The sequence below is a fragment of the Anomaloglossus baeobatrachus genome, chromosome 1, assembly GCF_048569485.1.
Source record: "Anomaloglossus baeobatrachus isolate aAnoBae1 chromosome 1, aAnoBae1.hap1, whole genome shotgun sequence".
In the NCBI taxonomy this organism is placed as follows: Eukaryota; Metazoa; Chordata; class Amphibia; order Anura; family Aromobatidae; genus Anomaloglossus; species Anomaloglossus baeobatrachus.
In genome coordinates this window covers 294,325,869-294,347,923 of record NC_134353.1, presented here as the reverse complement: position 1 = coordinate 294,347,923, position 22,055 = coordinate 294,325,869, and the positions used below count along the sequence as shown (strand labels likewise).

Here is a 22,055-nt window from a genome sequence, read left to right as displayed (position 1 = left end):
GGTGGTCAAAAAAAGCACTCCGGAAACAATAAAAAAAAAATGCTTTTTGAAAAAAAGAAAACAAAACATCTGAAGTGTCTTCCTCGTGAAAACCTCGTTTGGTTCACCCACCTGAAAAGTTGGCTTCAATTTATAGTGTAAAGGGGGCTTTACATGCTACGACATCGCTAATGCGAACTCGTTGGGGGTCACAGAATTTGTGACGCACATCCGGCCGCATTAGCGATGTTGCTGCGTGTGACACCTATGAGCGATTTTACATCGTTGCAAAAACGTGCAAAATCGCTCATCGGTGACATGGGGGTCCATTCTCAAAAATCGTTACTGCAGCAGTAACTAGGTTGTTCCATGTTCCTGCGGCAGCACACATCGCTCCGTGTGACACCGCAGGAACGAGGAAGCTCTCCTAACCTGCCTCCCGGCCACAATGCGGAAGGAAGGAGGTGGGCAGGATGTTACGTCCCGCTCACCTCCGCTGCTATTGGGCGGCCGCTCAGTGACGTCGCTGTGATGCCGCACGGACCGCCCCCTTAGAAAGGAGGCGGTTCGCCGGTCACAGCGACGTCGCCGGGCAGGTAAGTATGTGTGACGGGTCTGGACGATGTTGTGCGGCACGGGCAGCGATTTCCCCGTGTCGCACAACAGATGGGGGCGGGTACCCACGCTAGCGATATCGGTACCGATATCGCAGTGTGTAAAGCCCGCTTTAGTGTGGGTATACATATTCACCAATAGGTGCTCTGCACTTAATCAAGTCCCGTCCATTTCTGGCCTCACCGCGCCTCCTCGGCTCTGTCCAATTTGGCAGAAGTGTCCAAAACTAGTATGACTATGCGAAAAACAAAATTGTATTTTTCTTGTGAAACTTTACAATTTAGCGACTTTTCAGAGTGTTTTACAGCAGTTTTCCAGTGTAAACTCTGGTGAATTGGCCCAGTTGGCTGCACATACTAATTATTACCCGCTCTATACACATCCCCACACATGGCAGATGTGCCCATTTTCCTTGGCATTAAAACAAAAACACATTTCTAGAAGTCAGACGTAACTGGTCTGGAGCATAGAACTACTCAGCATCGCACCGACAGTCCTCCATGACACTTTCCATACAAATCAATGAATGATGAAGACCAAGTGAAAGGCTGCTTTGGAAGTATATCATATAAAGTACACGCCACTATGCCCCATCGTATAGCACTGCCTGGCACTGCCATGGTCTAGCCATTTCAATACCGGCGGCAGCATATCCGCTGCCTGGTACTGCCATGCCTTAATGATGCCAATACAACCAGCAGCAGTGCCCCATTATAGAGCACATCTACTGCTTGGCACTGCTGTGCTCTAGTCATGCCTATATCGGCAGCAACAGCGCCCCATCATACAGCACTGCCTGGCACTGCCATGGTCTAGCCATGCCAATACTAGCGGCAGCAACACCCCATCGTATAAAACATCCCCTGCCTGGCACTGCCATGCTCTAGCAATGCCCACACCAGCGGCAGCATTGCCCCATCATACAATGCAGCTGTTGCCTGTCACTGCCATGTTTTAGCCATGCCAATAGGGGTGCAGCAGCACCCCATCCTACAGCACATCCACTGCCTGGCACTGCCATGCCAATATGGGTGGCAGCAGCACAAAATCGTGCAGCACATCCCATGCATGGCACTGCCATACTCTAGCAATGCCAATACAGGTGGCAACAGCGCCCCATCGTATAGCACCTGCACTGCCTGGCACTGCTATGATCCAGCAATGCAAATACTGGCAGCAGCAGCGCCCCATCCTACAGTTAATCTGCAATGCCATTCTCCAAGCATGCCAATACCGGTGGCAGCAGGTCCCCATCATACATCACATCCCCTGCCTGGCCCTGTCATGCTGTAGCCATGTCAATACCAGATGCAGCAGCGCCCCACCATACAGCATACCTGCTACCTAGCACTACCATTCTCTAGGTGGCAGTAGTGCCCCATCATTCAGCACATCCCTTGCCTGGCACTGCCATGCTCTGGCCATGCCAATACTGGTGGCAGCAGCACCTCATCATATAGCATATCTGCTGCCTGGCACTACCATTCTCTAGGCATGCCACTACCGGTGGCAGCAGCGCCCCATTATTCAGCACATCCCATGCCATGCAATAGCCATGCTAACACCGGAGGCATCAGAGAGCCCCATCATTCAGCACATCCCCTGCCTGGCACTGCCATGCTCTGGCCATGCTAATACTGGTGGCAGCAGCACCTCATCATATAGCATATCTGCTGCCTGGCACTACCATTCTCTAGGTATGCCACTACCGGTGGTAGCAGCGCCCCATTATTCAGCACATCCCCTGCCTGGCACTGCCATGCTCTGGCCATGCCAATACTGGTGGCAGCAGAACCTCATCATATAGCATATCTGCTGCCTGGCACTACCATTCTCTAGGTATGCCACTACCGGTGGCAGCAGCGCCCCATCATTCAGCACATCCCATGTCATGCAATAGCCATGCCAACACCGGAGGCATCAGAAAGCCCCATCATTCAGCACATCCCCTGCCTGGCACTGCCATGCTCTGGACATGCCAATACTGGTGGCAGCAGCACCTCATCATATAGCATATCTGCTGCCTGGCACTGCCATGCTCTAGCCATGCCAATACCAATGGTAGCAGGGCCCCATCATACAGCACATCCCCTGCCTGGCACTGCCATGCTCTAGCCATGCCAATACCAATGGCAGCAGGGCCCCATCATACAGCACATATCCTGCCTGGCACTGCCATGCTCTAGACATGCCAATACCGATGGCAGCAGGGCCGCATCATACAGCACATACCCTGCCTGGCACTGCCATGCTCTAGACATGCCAATACCGATGGCAGCAGCACCTCATCATATAGCATATCTGCTGCCTGGCACTACCATTCTCTAGGTATGCCACTACCGGTGGCAGCAGCGCCCCATCATTCAGCACATCCCATGCCATGCAATAGCCATGCTAACACCGGAGGCATCAGAGAGCCCCATCATTCAGCACATCCCCTGCCTGGCACTGCCATGCTCTGGCCATGCTAATACTGGTGGCAGCAGCACCTCATCATATAGCATATCTGCTGCCTGGCACTACCATTCTCTAGGTATGCCACTACCGGTGGTAGCAGCGCCCCATTATTCAGCACATCCCCTGCCTGGCACTGCCATGCTCTGGCCATGCCAATACTGGTGGCAGCAGAACCTCATCATATAGCATATCTGCTGCCTGGCACTACCATTCTCTAGGTATGCCACTACCGGTGGCAGCAGCGCCCCATCATTCAGCACATCCCATGTCATGCAATAGCCATGCCAACACCGGAGGCATCAGAAAGCCCCATCATTCAGCACATCCCCTGCCTGGCACTGCCATGCTCTGGATATGCCAATACTGGTGGCAGCAGCACCTCATCATATAGCATATCTGCTGCCTGGCACTGCCATGCTCTAGCCATGCCAATACCAATGGTAGCAGGGCCCCATCATACAGCACATCCCCTGCCTGGCACTGCCATGCTCTAGCCATGCCAATACCAATGGCAGCAGGGCCCCATCATACAGCACATATCCTGCCTGGCACTGCCATGCTCTAGACATGCCAATACCGATGGCAGCAGGGCCGCATCATACAGCATATCTGCTGCCTGGCACTACCATTCTCTAGGTATGCCACTACCGGTGGCAGCAGCGCCCCATCATTCAGCACATCCCATGCCATGCAATAGCCATGCCAACACCAGAGGCATCAGAGAGCCCCATCATTCAGCACATCCCCTGCCTGGCACTGCCATGCTCTGGCCATGCCAATACTGGTGGTAGCAGCACCTCATCATATAGCATATCTGCTGCCTGGCACTACCATTCTCTAGGTATGCCACTAGCGGTGGCAGCAGCGCCCCATTATTCAGCACATCCCCTGCCTGGCACTGCCATGTTCTAGCCATGCCAATACCAATGGCAGCAAGGCCCCATCATACATCACATCTGTGCCGCCCTGGCAAAACCAGGGTGTCACAGAGGTCTGCATCCATGTTTTTGGTGCAGATCTCACTCTCCCTTGGGGAGTTTCCCACACCAATACACACCAGCCAATCGGGCCCCACTCACCCCCTCCTCAGGAAAACGGGAGGGGGAGAGAGGAGCTTGGAGAGAGCAGAGTTTAGTTTCAGTCAGTCTGCAGGAGGAGAGAAGTCCAGACGCAGCCCCTGTGTGGTAGTGATGGTCAGTCCGGCTCTTTTTGGTGATCCGGTTCCCATGGCTCCGCTCACCAAAAATAGACGGATCTTTCAGATCGTTCTCGGCTCCTAATTAAATATGTGTTCACCCCAGGTGAACACATATTTAAGATTATAGTAACACCGCCAAAGCCCCGCCCACCCGCAGCTAAACCCTGCTCACTTACAAGCGGCCAATTAGATTGCTGAGTAGGCGGAGTTTAGCCGAGGGTGGGTGGGGTTTTGCCGGCGAAAAGAGCCGTTTAGAGATTTGAGTGGCTCACACTGGTGATCCGGCTCCTGTCGTTCACAGCAGGGTGCCGGATCATGTGTCGGATCGTTCGCGACCGACACATCACTACTGTGTGGGGCTAGGAAAAGTGGTAGTGAGGGCCTCAGGAATAGGCCAGCCGCTTGTGGGAACCCGAAGTGGACTGGGAGAGGTTAGTGGCCCCAACCCGGTGCCAGCTGTCGGGGCCCTGTCCGGACCTGTGCACGGAGCAGACACAGACCTCAGGCAGGAAAACAACACCTGAATTACACACACGGGTGTGGGACCCGTCCTCACAGCAGCCGTGGGCAGCAGCTACCAGCAACTTGGTTAATTCTTGGACTCGTGTCAGTTATTGCCTTATACTGTGAGTACTCCTGCACCACCCGGTCCAAGCCGTGGACTGCACCCGTCACTCCCCAATCCACAACTCCCAATTGGGCCCCGGGACTACACCTCCCCTACCCTTGGATGGGATCCCACCTTGCTGCCCCACACCACCAGTCATGGGCACGGTCCCCAGAGGCAGCGGCGGTGCCACCATCTCATCACCGCAACCCACGGGTGGCGTCACGGACAATTCCCTGTACATAATCCCCTTTTTGCTGTGCAGCCTGGGATCACAGACCGGGTCACGCCACCGTACACCCACAAAAGTGACCCCTTGGCCCGGATCTGGGTACCCCTATCCCTGGGCGACACACATCCCCTGCCTGGTACTGCGATGCTCTGGCCATGCCAATACTGGTGGCAGCAGCACCTCATCATATAGCATATCTGCTGCATGGCACTGCCATTCTCTAGGTATGCCACTACCGGCTGCAGGAGCGTCCCATCATACAGCACATCCCCTGCCTGGCACTGCCATGCTTTAGCCATGCCAACACCGGAGGCATCTGTATCCCATCATACAGCACATCCCCTGCCTGGCACTGCCATGCTTTAGCCATGCCAACACCGGAGGCATCTGTACCCCATCATACAGCACATCCCCTGAGTGGCACTGCCATGCTCTAGCCATGCCAACACCGGACGCATCTGTACCCCGTCATACAGCACATCCCCTGAGTGACACTGCCATGCTTTAGCCATGCCAACAGCGGAGGCATCTGTACCCCATCATACAGCACATCCCCTGCCTGGCACTGCCATGCTTTAGCCATGCCAACACCGGAGGCATCTGTACCCCATCATACAGCACATCCCCTGCCTGGCACTGCCATGCTTTAGCCATGCCAACACCGGAGGCATCTGTACCCCATCATACAGCACATCCCCTGCCTGGCACTGCCATGCTTTAGCCATGCCAACACCGTAGGCATCTGTACCCCATCATACAGCACATCCCCTGCCTGGCACTGCCATGCTTTAGCCATGTCAACACCGGAGGCATTTGTACCCCATCATACAGCACATCCCCTGAGTGGCACTGCCATGCTTTAGCCATGCCAACCCCGGCGGCAGCAGCTGCACAGTAGGGTGGGGCTGACGCTGGGCACTGGACTGTGTGTAGTGCGCAGGCGCGCTCCTGTCCCTAGCCCCGCCCCTCCTCTCAGCACAGAACCTGGGAGCTCCATAGCTCTCGCGGTGACAGTATTAGCGCCGGGTGTCGCCAGGGTCCCCGAAGAAGCCCCTCATAGCCCCGGGCACACGGGAGCCAGAGCCCAGCGACCACCGGAGCGGCACAGGGAGCAGCATGGGTGAGTGACTGCAGGCTGAGACATGGCTGTCCGCAGGCTGTGCTCTGTGTGCACTCATATATAGTGTATGGATAACAATGCTCAGCATGGCACCTCTGGGGTGCAGGGCATGGCCTGTGTACAGATGGCACGAGGAGGCAGCCTGTGCCCCACACTCCATGTGCAGGAGACCGTCTTCTGACATTTTTCCATCCAATTCTGCTTTATACATGTTTTTACCTCTGGACGGATCAGTGACGTGTGCTACTGGGTCTCCTACATGGTCTGGCCATAGATGAGCATGGCTCTGGGTCGCCCCCATCAGGCAGGGCAGAGAGCTGCACTTGGTGGCACTCAGTGATCCTGGTCCCCTAATGTCAGTATCCATAGTGTCAGGCTGCAGTACCCACCACTCCCACTGGGTGGCACACTGACAGGTAAACATCTGCTGGCTCCCCATTGTGACAGCCATTACTGTGGGCCCATCAGCAGCAGTTACAGCTGGCAGCATGTATTCCATCATGTATTCCATCTCAAGTCATAGGGCTGGGAACTATTTCTTAGTTTATTTTCTTAAAATGTAAATTTCCAGATCTTTTTTTTTTTCCCCCCATGATCTGTCAGTATACAGTAAAGGATGCATTCTTTTACTCTAAGGTTCCCATGATGAGTTGTTGACGCTGCGTATTTTCACTGAGCAATCAAAAACGCAGCGTCTGACAGATCCAGCAAAGCGGATGGGATTTATAGAGCTCCATGTTCAGTGGGATTTTTAATGATGATGTTAATTTCTCTTATAAATACTACATTACAAAATATGGAGTAAAAAAAATCCATGGATAGTATAAAATGTCAGATTTTATTAAATATACAAAGTCATATATAATACATGGTAAAAAAAAAAGACTGATGTGGCCAATGAAATAGATCCCAAAATCCACAGTCACATAGTAAGGTACATGTATGTATAATTAATAATAAAGATACTTGTATAAACAGTTTGTACCTGATTCAGACTACCAATTGATCAACTAGATAGATGTGATGCAAGGTAGATATCCAATAGTGTGGAGCTGGCCTATATATCCCTGTAATGAGTCAATGAAGACCCCTATATAAAGTGAGGAGAGGGTCCACAGAGTCACTGCAATGAATGAATGAACAGGTGCGGCATAAGTGCCAAGTATAGAACATAGTGTGCACAATACACTTAGATAGTGGTTTCCCGGTGATAGATGAAATGATCATGGGCCCCGACACGCATTTGCCGTGGACTTTTGGTGTCATTTGACTGTAATGTTAGAGTTTATCTACTACTTTTACATTGATGGTGTTTCCTTAGGATAGGTCATCTATGTCTGATCTACCGAGGTGCAACACTCAACACCCCCACCGATCAGCCGTCCCCAGTGCTGGTGGCCGCAGCCAGAAACGCTCAGTTCCAGAGCTGCTCTTTTGATAATGGCGGCCGGGTAAGGCACATCCGCTTCCTATTGACTTGAATGGGAGGCAGATGTGCAGTACCCGACCACCACCATTATCAGAAGATGGGACAGCTCCAGAACTGAGCCTTTCCATCTGCCGCCGCGGTCATCGGGATCAGCTGATCGTCGAGGGTGCCTTGTTACATTGCGCGAGCCCTGCTCCTAATTAACGCCGGTTTCCCTCACCCTGCCTGCAGCCAGCCCTACAGCCCTGACTTCCTATTGATGTTTGATAACATTGTCACGTGAGCCCCATGAGAGCGAGTGCTGACACCACCGGAGCTGTGCCAGGATCGGAGGTGAGTATAAGTGCTGCTATGTTAATGGGGGCAAATATGGTGCAACCCATCTAAATTTTTGTCAAAGACAAATACCAGTAAGGGTATGTGCGCACGTTGCTTTTTACCTGCTTTTTACCTGCTTTTTTGCTGCTTTTTCTTCTGCGCTGTTTAATGCCAAAATGGTTGTGTTCTGCTTTTCAAGCAAAGTCTATGGGAATTTGGGTTTCTTGTCCGCACTATGCAGTTCAAACTGCAGCCTTTTTGGTGCAGAACTTTGGTCAAAAACTCAGCTTTGCAGTGCAAAACCCAAATGGCAAAAACAACTGACATGTGAATTGTTTTTGCCATTTGGGTTTTGCACTGCAAAGCTGAGTTTTTGACCAAAGTTCTGCACCAAAAAGGCTGCAGTTTGAACTGCACAGTGCGGACAAGAAACCCAAATTCCTATAGACTTTGCTTGAATAGAAGAACACATCCATTTTGGCATTAAACAGCGCAGAAGAAAAAGCAGCAAAAAAGCAGGTAAAAAGCAGGTAAAAAGCAACGTGCGCACATACCCTTAGTGTCAAAAAGGAAGCAGCTTTACCTGAAACATGGCGTATAAATAAGAGACAAAAAACGTAGGGTGAAAAATGCCATAAAATTGCAAGTGGTTTAATTGAACTTAAACATCCCGAATCTTCGTTACACCATCACTTCATTTTAAAGGGATTTTTTTTGTAAAGAGCAGATAATACCGCCACGATTTTTGACGTGCGAGCGGCCCTGCATATGTATGTAGACTGCAATGAATGACCGGTAGCAATTGAAACTTTTGGATGCTAATACAAGATCTGTTAAAGGTCTGTTCTTCTCCCATGTTTTTATTGTTATTTATTTTTTATGGCAGAGGACTTGATAACTATACAGCCCCTCTGGAAGTCTGTATAGAGATAAATATTGCATGTATAGAGCACAGGCCGCACTAGTGGGTTCATACCATCCTAAAGGCCGCTTTACACGCTGCGACATTGCTCAAGCGATCTCGTTGGGGTCACGGAATTTGTGACGCACATCCGGTCGCGTTAGCGATGTCGTGTGTGACACTTATGAGCGATTTTGAATCGTCGCAAAAACGTTCAAAATCGCTCATCGGTGACATCACCCCCTATTCTTGATTATCGCTGCTGCTGCAGCTAGCGATGTAGTTCCTTGTTGCTGAGGCAGCACACATCGCTCCATGTGACACCGCAGGAACGAGGAACCGCCGGCAATGAGGAAGGAGGAGGTGGGCGGGATGTTACGTCCCGCACATCTCCGCCCCTCCGCTTCTATTGGGCGGTGCTTCAGTGACGCTGCTGTGAAGTCGCTGTGACGCTGAACGAACCGCCCCCGTTGAAAGGAGGCAGTTTGCCGGTCACAGCGATGTCGCTAGGCAGATAAGTAGCGTGACGGGTCCGGGCGATGTTGTGCGCCACAGGCAGCGATTTGCCCGTGTCGCCCAACCGATGGGGTCAGGTACGAACGCTAACAATATCGGTCACGATATCGCAGCGTGTAAAGCGGCCTTTAGCCCTCGAATCTTGAGTTCTCCTTCACTTCTTTCAATTTATGCCTGATGCAGGGTGCACAGCCTAAAACGTTGCTGTAATGTACTGTATAAGCGGTGTGATATCGGTTTGTAATAACCACTAAATAAAGAGCTTTGAAGCCTACTGTAGGCTAGGTGAAGGACTCTGACTATAGAGATGATTAGTGATGAGTGAGCACTCCCCTGCTCTGGTGCGTGGTACATGTAATGAGCAGTTGGATGCTCGGATGGGCGCAACTTGAGTACCTGAATATAATGGAAGTCGGTGAGGAACTCGAGCATTTTTCCGTAGGATTTCCCAGCAGAATCCTCAAGTTCCCCATTGACCTCCATTATACTCCAGTCACGCCCATCCGAGCGTCCAACTGCTCGTTCCGAGTACCCGAGCATCGGAGCATGGTAGTGCAGGCTCATCACTAATGTCTATGAATTTATAAAGTTTTAAATATATATAATCACTTGAGTTTAGTTGTTTTAGTGTTTGTACCGACATTACTATACACTCGTATATAAATGTACATAAAAGTAAGTACGGTATCTATTAGGGGCACATGATTAAGTGGCTTTTCATTTATTTTTGCTGGGCCTGGGTAACTTCATTAGTGGTGGCAATGTGGAATTGTAGGAAATATTTAGTTATGCCCAATATTCGCCTGTATCTCAGGTTTCACATAACTAAGGGCAAAATGAATCAAACTTGCACTTCTTTCGAAGCAGACTATATGTCCTGTCAGTCACACATCCTCTTCCTTCAGGATGCTTCTTATTTTGTGTCCATAGGCTTATAGTTTTCTGTGTTTTTAATACGTGCCTCTTATTTCTTCATAATAAAACCCATGAAGAACGCCTACACATACTGTAAATAATTTATACTCCTATAGCTTCACTGTGAACATATAAAAACATGTGCATAGTCTTACGGATGAGCGGTTATGCTTACATTAATCCTATGAATCTAAGTATATTATTATTTATTATTATTATAGCGCCATTTATTCCATAGCGCTGTACAAGTGAAAAAGGTATACATACAACAATCATTAACACTACAAAACAGACTGGTATAGGAGGAGAGGACCCTGCCCGCGAGGGCTCACAGTCTACAGGGAATGGGTGATGGTACAGTAGGTGAGGACAGAGCTGGTTGCGCAGTGGTCTACTGGACTGAGGGCTATTGTAAATTGTAGGCTTGTCGGATGAGGTAGGTCTTCAGGTTCCTTTTTAAGCTTTTCACGGTAGGAGAGAGTCTGATATCTACCAAATGGCTTCAAAGTACAGTAATTGATAAAGTGTTAGGCTGGGGCCACATGGGGATTACTGCGATCCCCTCGCATGACACTCAGCTCACGCTGGAGGTACAGCAGGAGCCGAGTGTCATGCGAGTGTCCCTGCGACTGAGGTCCAACTGTGCGAGCGGACCTCAGCTGCGGGGGGAGGGCCGGCTCTGAGGAGCAGAGGGGGGGATTTATCTCTATCTCTCCTCTGTAGCCGGCTATTGCCATTCTCGCCCTGCACTCGCGGTACACCGGTGTAATGCGAGTGCAGTGCAATTTTTCTCTCTCCCCATACACTTGAATGGGTGCGAGAGAAAACAGGATCGTATTAGTCGCAGCATGCTGTGATTGTTTTCTCGGTCCGATTAGGGCTGAGAAAATGATCGCTCATGGGTGCTGACACACAGGCTAATACTGGTCCGAGTGGAATGCAATTTTTTTATCGCACTCCACTCGCACCAATTTTAATACCGTGTGTCTTAGACCTTACAGGAATAAATATGTGGGCTCAATCATCTGAGGTGTTGTGGTTTGTTTGATCCAGTCTTATCATGTGTTATCTTTTGTCCCTGTGTGGTCCTTTACATGGACGCATAAGGACTGGCTCACCCATTATATGCTTAAGGGACATTCTCCTTTAAGCCGCAGCATATACAGTATGTAGGGCTTTTTTTGCACATCACAATCATTTTTTGCATGCTTATTAGTCGACTTTATTATATAGCTGCATGTAGTATTATTTACATATATATACAGTGCCTTGGAAAAGTATTCAGCCCCCTTGAATTTTTCAACCTTTTCCCACATTTCAGGCTTCAAACATAAAGATAAAAATGTTAATGTTATGGTGAAGAAACAACAAGTGGGACACAATTGTGAAGTTGAATGAAATTTATTGCTTATTTTAAACTTTTTAAAAAAATAAATAACAGAAAATTGGGGCATGTAATATTATTCATCCCCTTTACTTTCAATGCAGCAAACGCACTCCAGAAGTTCATTGAGGATCTCTGAATGATCCAATGTTGTCCTAAATGACTGATGATGATAAATATAATCCACCTGTGTGTAATCAAGTCTCTGTATAAATGCAACTGCTCTGTGATAGTCTCAGTGTTCTGTTTAAGGCCCGTTTCACACGTCAGTGAAAAACACTGACGTTTTTCACTGGCGTGTAAAACACGCACATGTCCCTCCGTGTGCCGTGAATCACGGCACGCGTGGGTTGTCTAAGTGCAATCCGGGCTCCGTTCTCCGTGGCCCGTGATTGCACTTAGAAATCAACTCACCTGTGCGCGCTCCCGCTGTCCATGGTGCTGATCGCTCCCGCGGTGCAGCATGCGGCCGACGCTGACACCCGCAGCAGCTGCTTCCGGGTCGGCTGTGTCGTGCATCATGAATATGCGCGACAGTAATGAGCCGGCTCAGAAGCAGCAGGCTGCAGAGTGCGCCGCTGAAGCCGGGTAAGTAAAAATGTTTTTTAGTTTAAAAGCACGTTTTTTTCTGGCACGTGTTTCACGGATCACACCACTGCGTGGTCCGTGGGACATCAGTGATGCCAGAAAAAAATGGACATGTCTCCGTGCGGCAATCACGGACACGCTTGAACGCTGCATGGAGATATGGTCAGTGAAACATCACTGACGTGTGAGCAGACCCATTCATTATAATGGGTCTGCGTATGTCAGTGATTCTGGTACGTTTAAAAAAAAGCACAAACGTACCAGAATCACTGACGTGTGAAACAGGCCTAAAGCACAGAGAGCATCATAGACCAAGGGACACAACAGGCAGGTCCGTGATACTGTTGTGGAGAAGTTTAAAGCTGAATTTGGTTACAAAAAGATTTCCAAAACTTAAACATCCCAAGGAGCACTGTGCAAGTGATCATATTGAAATGGAAGGAGTATCATACCACTGCAAATCTACCAAGACCCGGCCGTCCTTCAAAACTTTCATCTTAAACAAGGAGAAGACTGATCAGAGATGCAGCCAAGAGGCCCATGATCACTCTGGATGAACTGCAGAGATATACAGCTGAGGTGGGAGAGTCTGTCCATAGGACAGCAATCAGTCGTACACTGCACAAATCTGTCCTTTATGGAAGAATGGCAAGGAGAAAGCCATTTCTCAAAGATATCCATAAAATGTGTCATTTAAAGTTTGCCACAAGCCACCTGGGAGACACCAGACATGTGGAAGAAGGTGCTTTGGTCAGATGAAACCAAAATCGAACTTTTTGGGTACAATGTCAAACGATATGTTTGGCGTATAAGCAACACAGCTCAACACCCTGAACACACCATTCTCACTGTCAAACATAGTGGTGGCAGCATCATGGTTGTCTTCCAACAAGACAATGATCCCAAACATAAAGCAAAATCTACAATGGAATGGTTCACAAATAAACGTATCCAGGTGTTAGAATGACCAAGTCAAAGTCCAGACCTGAATCCAATCGAGAATCTGTGGAAAGAGCTGAAAACTGCTGTTCACAAACACTCTCCATCCAACCTCACTCAGCTCCAGCTGTATACAAAGGAAGAATGGGCAAGAATTTCAGTCTCTCGATGTGCAAAACTGATAGACACATACCCCAAGTGACTTGCAGCACTTGCAGTAATTACAGCAAAAGGTGGCGCTACAAAGTATTAACTTAAAGGGGACGAATAATATTACACGCCCCAATTTTCAGTTATTTATTTTTTAAGCTATAAATTTTGTTCAACTTCACAATTGTGTCCCACTTGTTGTTGATTCTTCACCATAATATTAAAATTGATATCTTTATGTTTGAAGCCTGAAATGTGGGAAAAGGTTGAAAGATTCAAGGGGGCTGAATACTTTCGCAAGGCACTGTATATATATGTGTGTGTGTGTGTATATATATTATAATATATAATATTTAGTAATGTATACAGTGGGTATGGAAAGTATTCAGACCTTTTAAATTTTTCACCCTTTGTTTCATTGTAGCCATTTGGTAAATTCAAAAAAGTTCATTTTTTTTCTCATTAATGTACACTCTGCACCAAATCTTTACAGAAAACAAACAAATGTAGAAATTTTTGCACATTTTCTAAAAAAATAAAAACTGAAATCACGTGCTAAGTATTCAGACCCTTTGCTTAGTATTGAGTGGAAGCACCCTTTTGAGCTAGTACAGCCATGAGTCTTCCTGGGAATGATGCAACAAGTTTTTCACACCTAAATGTGGGGATCCTCTGTAAGTTCTGTCAGGTTGGATGGTGAACGTTGGTGGACAGCCATTTTCAGGTCTCTCCAGAGATGCTCAATGGGTTTAGGTCAGGGCTCTAGCTGAGTCGGTCAAGAATGGACACATAATTGTTCTGAAGCCACTCCTTTGTTATTTTAGCTGTGTGCTTAATGTCATTGTCTTGTTGGATGGTGAACCTTCAGCCAAGTCTGAAGTCCAGAGCATTCTGGAAGAGGTTTTATTCCAGGATATCTCTGTACTTGGCCACATTCATCTTTCCCTCAATTGCAACCAGTTGTCCTGTCCCTGTAGCTGAAAAATACCCCCCTGGCATGATGCTGCCACCACCATGTTTCACTGTGATGAGGTACCTGGTTTTCTCCAAACATACCGCTTAGAATTATCACCAAAAAGTTTTATCTTCGTCTCATCAGACCAGAGAATCTTATTTCTCATAGTCTGGGAGTCCTTTATGTATTTTTTTTTGCAAACTCTATTAGGGCTTTTATATGTCTTGCACTGAGGAGAGGCTTCCGTCGGCCACTCTGCTATAAAAGCACGACTGGTGAAGGGCTGCAGTAATAGTTGACTTTGTGGAACTTTCTTCTATCTCCCTACTGCATCTCTGGAGCTCAGCCACAGTGATCTTGGGGTTCTTTACCTCTTTCACCAAGGCTCTTCTCCCACGATTGATCAGTTTGGCTGGATGGCCAGATCTAGGATGAGTTCTGGTGGTCCCAAACGTCTTCCATTTAAGGGTTATGGAGGCCACTGTGCTCTTGGGGACCTTGAGTACTGCAGAAATTCTTTTGTAACATTGGCCAGATCTGTGCCTTGACACAATTCTGTCTCTGAGCTTCTTGGGCAGTTCCTTTGACCTCATGATTCTCATATGGTGTGACATGCACTATGAGCTGTGAGGTCTTATATAGACAGGAATTGATTTGGAAAGGCAAACACCTCTCAGTTTAATTAAACACAGCTGGACTCCAATGAAGGAGTAAAACCATCTCAAGGAGGATCACAAGGAAATGGACTGGATGTGACTTAAATATGAGTGTCTGAGCAAAGGGTCTGAATACTTATGGTCATGTGATATTTCAGTTTTTCTTGTTTAGAAAATGTGCAAAAATTTCTTCTTTTCTCTTTTGTTTCTTGTCCAGATGGGGTGCAGAGTGTACATTACTGAGAAAAAAAGTGAACATTTTTTTGAATTTACCAGATGTCTGCAACGAAACAGAATGAGAAAAATGAAAAGGGGTCTGAATACTTTTCATACCCACTGTATATCTCATTAATTTAATGAATTTTCTATAAATTACTATTTTATGCACTACGCACTTTTTTCCTTTATATATCAATCTCTGTTAGTTGTGACATGAGGCTAGGATTGGCAATCTGCCAATTCGGGGAAATGCCCAGCGGGCGGCAGTAGTATCCTATAAAGTGGGTTGCATGCCCCGTTTTGCAGCCGTTGGTTATTACTGCTCCCAGCTCCATCTTTGGGCAAATGGAGGCTACTATGCGCTTGGGATGCACAGACCTTCATCTCCCCCCACCACACCCCATCTTCCTAGGTGAGTTCCATGAAGATTCCTTTTTTGTTTACAACAGTATCACCTATATAAAGTATATACAGCAGCCCCAGATTCACCTATATAAATTATCTACAGCAGTTTAAATTTTATATGGGTGACACTGGGGTTGATATATGTAGATCATGTAGGTGACAGTGGAGCTGCTATATATACTTTATGCATAGCACCAATATGTAAAAGATTTAAAGAACCGAAGGCCGCAAAATGGGGTCCCACCTTATTGGTTACTGCTGCAGCCCATCGGGCATTTGCCCGAATTGGCAGATTGCTAATCCAGGCCTGTACAGCAACCCCAGTTTCACCTATATAAAGTATATACAGCAGCCCAGTGTAACCTATATAAACTATATACAGAAGCCCCAGTGTGATCTATATAAAGTTTATACATCAGCCCCAGAATCTCATTTGAAATATTTATACAACAGCACCAGTTTCACCTATATAATGTATATACAGCAGCCCCAGTGTCTCCCATATAATGTATATACGGCTTGGGGTGGACACATCATTGGTGAATTGTCCTGAAGAAGAAGCCTGTTGGCTTTGAAACGCGTTGACAAATTCTCATTTTCATCTGGATTTCTTATCTCTACGGCAGCACGTTGAAATAGCCCTTTTCTCTCCTTTCTGGTGCATAAAATCATTATTAGGAGACAGGCGGACCTGTGTAAACAGGGATGTATGGAAACTGTATGAGAAAGCAAAGCTACACGAACGATAAATCAGTTTCACAAAGTGCTGATGGTAGTGCCATTAAATGGTGCAAAAGAAGGCAAAAAAAATCTGCCCAAGTACCTTAATGACGTCCTAAGAACCAAGAGCCAACATGAGAAAAACTAATAGAGTCAGATATTGAATCTCAGGTATTTTACTTAATGGTGCCCATCCATGTTATATAGTAACTAGCTACTGAACCCGATCTACATCCAGGTGTCGGTGATTTAGCATCGGGACAGAATTTTTGTGGGGGGTGGGTCTTTTATATCTAGTCCTCCCCTGGCTGCTTTCCTCCCCTTTATGTCAATTTTGACCTGCGACCGCCGCCATTATCCCTATGGCCAGCACTTGCACAGTGCTGTTCACATAATTTAATTCTTCACTATAATGGGTCCGGAGTCAGTGCGTGTGTATCAAGCGATTTCCAGCTCCATTAATTGTAGATGTGTAGATGCTGCGTTTGAGAATATAATCTCAAAAAAATTGGTGATATTCACAGACACAGTGTCTTCAATAAAATGGCGCCGGAGTTGGTGCAATATGCGCGTGCTGACTCTGGTGCCATTTTATTGGAGAACTCAAATACAAAATGAACATAGCATTAGGCTGTTTGTTTCAAAACTGGTGCTGATATGACGTGGGAAATGTTATATAGTAACTATTTTGTGTGACATAACTCTCTCTGGTTTATGGGCATGAAAATTGCAAAATTGTCAAATTTCTGATATTGACACAATTAAACGCACAATATATTGTCCTAAATTTACCACCTATCATGAAGTACAATAAGTCAAGAAAAAAAAAGTCTCAGAATCACTGGGATATGTTGAAGCGTTCAAGAATTAGGCCTAAGACACACGGCATGAAAATCTGTGCGAGTGGAGTGCGATAAAAAAATCGCATTGCACTCGGACCAATATTAACCTATGTGTCAGCACCCATGAGCGATTATTTTCTCCTAATCGGACCAAGAAAACAGTTGCAGCATGCTGCAATTGTAATGCGAGTCTTGTTTCTCTCGTACCCATTCAAGTGTATGGGGCGAGAGAAAAATTGCACTGCACTCGCGATACACCGGTGTACCACGACTGCAGTGCGAGAACTACAATAGCTGGCTACGGAGGAGAGAGGGAGAGAAATCCCTCCCTCCCCAGCGCCGGACCTCCACAGCACCGGCCCTCCCATCCTCAGTGCTGGCCCGGCCGCCGCAGCTGAGGTCCGCTCGCACAATCGGACCTAAGTCGCAGGGACACTCGCATGACACTCGGCTCTGCTGTACTGCTAGCGTGAGCCGAGTGTCATGCGAGGGGGTCGCAGTAATCCCCGTGTGGCCCCAGCCTTAATGTGACTCTAGTCAGAATTGATCTGGTTATGAAGGTGAAAACAGGCTGGGTGGTGAAGGAGTTAACTGGGAATAACATATTGGTGACCTCTCTATCGAAACCATGGGGGTCCAGCAACCAGCACCTTCACCTATTAGCTGATTTCTGTTGTAGTGGCCAGAGGTAAGAAAAGTACAGAAGGAACGCCACAGCCCTGTACCTTGTTTACTAGCTGTTTTTTATTTTTTAACCATTCAAGTCACTGATTAAGGCTGCCACACGAGCACTACTGCGAGTGTATCGCATGACACTCGTCTCCTGCTCTGCTGGAGTGTAAGCTGAGTGTTATGTCACTGTGATGCGATCAGAGCACAGCCGCGGAGGAGAGGGAAGGACTACATATTCACTGCTTCCCTCGCTCACAGGCGTCTGTGATTGGTTGCAGTCAGACGCGCCCCCATGCTGAGTGACAGCTGTCTGACTGCAACCAATCACAGTTACCGGTGGGTCTATATCGTACAGTAAAATAAATAATTTTAAAACGGTGTGCAGTCCTCCCCAATTTTCATACCCAGCCACACAGCTAGGGACTAGTATTCTCAGGCTAGGGAGACCCACGTTACTGGGAGCCCCTCAGCCTAAAAATATCAGCCAGCAGCCACCCGGAATTGCCGCATCCATTAGATGCGACCGTCCCGGGACTTTACCCGGCTCTTCTAGCTGCCCTGGTGTGGTGGCAATCAGGGTAATAAGAAGTTAATAGCAGCCCATAGCTGCCACTAAGTCCTAGATTAGTGATGGCAGGAGTCTGAGACACCCCCTCATCAAAATCTGTAAGTAACAGTAAATAAAAACAAACACCCAAGAAATATTTTTACCGATACAAAAAAGCACTTTCTTTCTCCACTTTATTAACACCGCAAACACCCCATCCAGGTCCGACGTAATCCACACGAGGTCCTACAACGCTTCCAGCGCTGCTACATCTGAATTTCCCAGTGAGAGCCATAGAACATGACCGCCTGCTGTGAGATTCAGGCCGCAAGTGAAGTTAGCCACATGGTCAGTGGAAACGTCACTCAGGTGATTTCCAGTCACCGCTAGTCACAGCCCTCGATATTTGATGTGAGAACGCAGCAGACCATAGAACTCACTGACGAATGCTGATGTCACGAGTTCATCACCGCAGGTAATGAACTTAGCTAACCTCATGATGTCGCCGCTTGTCATAGATAGATGAGAAAGACATATATAAGGACCTGTGGACCAGGGGGCACTCACTGCGAGTGGAAGAAAAGCGATTCCGACAGCTAAATGGAAAGGGTTCTTTACAGTTAGAGCAGTCATACTGTGGAATGCCCTTCCACAAGAGGTAGTAATGGCACATACTATAACAGCTTTTAAAAAAGGGCTGGATTTCCTCAGTACACACAACATTGTTGGTTATAAATGACTTAGTGACCAAATGTAGAACTGGTGGAGGAAGGTTGAACTAGATGGACCTAGGTCTTTTTTTCAACCTAAGTAACTATGTAACTATGTAATGTTTGACTCCCTTGCATTTTGTAATCTTGCACTTCTAAGTGCCTTTCATGTGGCACTAAAGGGTGTTTAGCCTTGTACTAGCCAAAAATTAAATAATTAAAAAAAACGATGTATGGTCCCTTCTATTATTTGTAGCCAGCTAGGGTAAAGCAGACAGCGGCAGCTTGCAGACCACAGCTGGCAGCTCTACCTTGGCTGGTAATCCAAAACAGAGGGCACCCCAACAAAAAAAACGTAAGGTCCCCCCCAAATTCGATCACCAGGCAAGATAAAGCGGATAACTGTGGTCTGGTATTCTCAGACTAGGGAGGTCCATAGTTATTACACTCCCCAGCCTAAAAAAAGCAGGCCACAGCCACCCCAGAAGTGGAACATCCATTAAATGCGCCATTCCTGGTACTTCTCCCTATCTCATTCCGTTTACCTGGTGCAATGGAAAACGGCGTAAAAATGGGGTTGATACCAGCTGTGTAATGTCACCTGGCATCAAGCCCTGGGGTTGGTGAGGTCAGGCATCTATCAGATACCTGACATCACTAACCCAGTCAGTAATAAAAAAATATAGACGACATACAAATTTTTATTTGAAAAAACATTCCCTCTTTCACCAATCTATTGCAAAGAAAAATCAAATCCGGGTCCGGTGTAATCCAATAAGGGGATCCCATAAGAATCCATAACATACTCCCAGTGCCAGTCAATGAAGAACAGAATGTTCCCTATTGGCTGCGAGAGCAGTGCAGTGACCTGAGCTAACATCATTACGTCAGGCCAGGTCACTGCAGGGCATAACGAGTGCTCATGTCATGAGGTTAGCTGAGTTCGTTACTTGCAGTGATGAACTCCGCTGCACTCTTGACGTCAGCGCTCGCCACTGACTTCATGGTCTACTATGTTAACAAGCGAAGTATTGCAAGCTGCACATGACGTCACCTCTAGTCACAGTCTCGGGCTACTCGTGAGACTTGATGTGAGAACACGGTGGGCATGGAAGTTAGTGACGAGCGCTGAGGTCAGGAGTACAGTGGAGATCATCACAGCAGGTAATGAACTTAGCTAACCTCATAATGTCGGCGCTTCTCATCCCTGCAGCTGCTCATACACTGCAGTGTGAGCATCTGCGAGGCTGGTGCAGGAGTGGGACACAGACTGCAGGGGCACCCGATGGAACCACACAAGTTCTTCTGTGTGGCTTCTAGGAGTTTTATGGACCTATTGACTTGTATTGTGTCATGGTCCGCAATTACGGAACAGAATAGGACATGTTCCATAATAACGGAACGGACATACGACATCCGATGTGTTTTTTGAAGGAACTGATAGCACACGGAAGTGCTTCTGTGTGCCATCCGGTCCTACACAAAAGACATTGAAAAGATGGTCCTGTCATTAGGTCTGCAAAAAAACAGGAACTGACCAGGACAGACGGAACGGTCGTCTGAATGAGCCCTAAGGGTAATTCACAAAGTTTGGATCCACAGTGGATTTTCCTTCTGGATTTTTCTCTGCATGCTAGCAGTATTGTCCTTAAGATTTACAACCTTCCATCCAGACACCCACAGTGTAAATTGAGCTGCAGGGACCATACAACTTGTAACAAGTCCTGAGGGGCAGAGTTTTGTCATTTCTCAGACGTGTTGCCTGTCTATCCATTTACCGTATTTTTCAGACTATAAGACGCACCTGACCATAAGACGCACCCTGGTTTTAGAGGAGGAAAATAGGAAAATAAAATTTTAAGCAAAAAATGGAGTCATGACACACTGTTATGGGGCGAGGATCTGCTGCTGACACTGTTATGCGGGTAATGTCCCCAAATTCTCTACAAAGATACCCCATCCTGGTAATGATCCTTCTGCCCTGTATATACCCCCATCCTTGCTCATATACCCCCATCCTTGCTCATAATATACCCCCATCCTTGCTCATAATATACCACCATCCTTGCTCATAATATACCCCCATCCTTGCTCATAATATACCCCCATCCTGCTCATAATATACACCCATCCTGTCATACACCCCCATGCTGGTATACGGCCCGCATCCTGTGGCACATAAAAAAAATAAACGTTCATACTCACCTTACCTCACCTCACCCCCTGCAGCACCGCTCCTCCTCCTGCCGCTGAGTGGAGCCATCCCCGTTCCCCTGCAGCACCGCGATCTCCTCCTGGCTGCCGGCGGCTGCATGTGGACACGTGCGCACAGCGATGACGTCATCTCTGTGCGCACCGCTAGTCTCCCCTCAGCGGCCGCCGCACAGACAGGAGGACGTTGCGGTGCTGCAGGGGAATGGGGACGGCTCCACTCAGCGGCAGAAAGGAGGAGATTGCGGTACTGCAGGGGAACAGTGACAGGTGAGTGTACTGATTTACTGCACCCCGCGCTGATGATGATGCACAGGGGCAGTGAATACAGTCGCACATGATCACTCCAGGCTGTAGTTGCCAGGGATGATCATATGAGCCAGCTGTTTATCCCTCGCCCATCATCCCGCCCACCTGTCAGTGCTGAGAGATGATGGGCGTGCATATTAAATGAGCGGGTCCACGTGGTCACGGCAGGCGCTGCTGCAGCCTGCTCATGCCCCCGATGACCCGCTCCACCGCAGCACCCTCATTCCACGCAGCCCTACATTCAGACCATAAGACGCACCCCCACTTTCCCCCAACATTTGGGGGGGAAAAAAGTGCATCTTATGGTCCGAAAAATACGGTAGGTGTTTGGAGAAAACATTTTCCTCTACTGGTTTTATATTTTCCTTCCAAAATCTCTGTTAATTCCAGTGTGCATTGGTAAAAGTATCAGTATTTGGCATCTGAAAGTCATCATTTAGATATGGAATTTGTTTGGGAGA

At 47.8% G+C, this 22,055-nt stretch overlaps 1 protein-coding gene across 2 annotated transcripts in view; it reads left to right on the top strand.

The window, feature by feature from the left end:
* Positions 1-6,029: 6,029 nt before the first annotated feature.
* Positions 6,030-22,055, top strand: part of RAP1GDS1 (Rap1 GTPase-GDP dissociation stimulator 1) — a 174,784-nt gene continuing 158,758 nt past the window's right edge. For both annotated transcript variants that reach the window (XM_075350945.1, XM_075350939.1), the window contains exon 1: positions 6,030-6,208. In XM_075350945.1, coding sequence (XP_075207060.1) covers positions 6,205-6,208 — 4 coding nt within the window. In that variant the 5' untranslated portion in view covers positions 6,030-6,204. The remainder of the gene's footprint in view (positions 6,209-22,055) is intronic.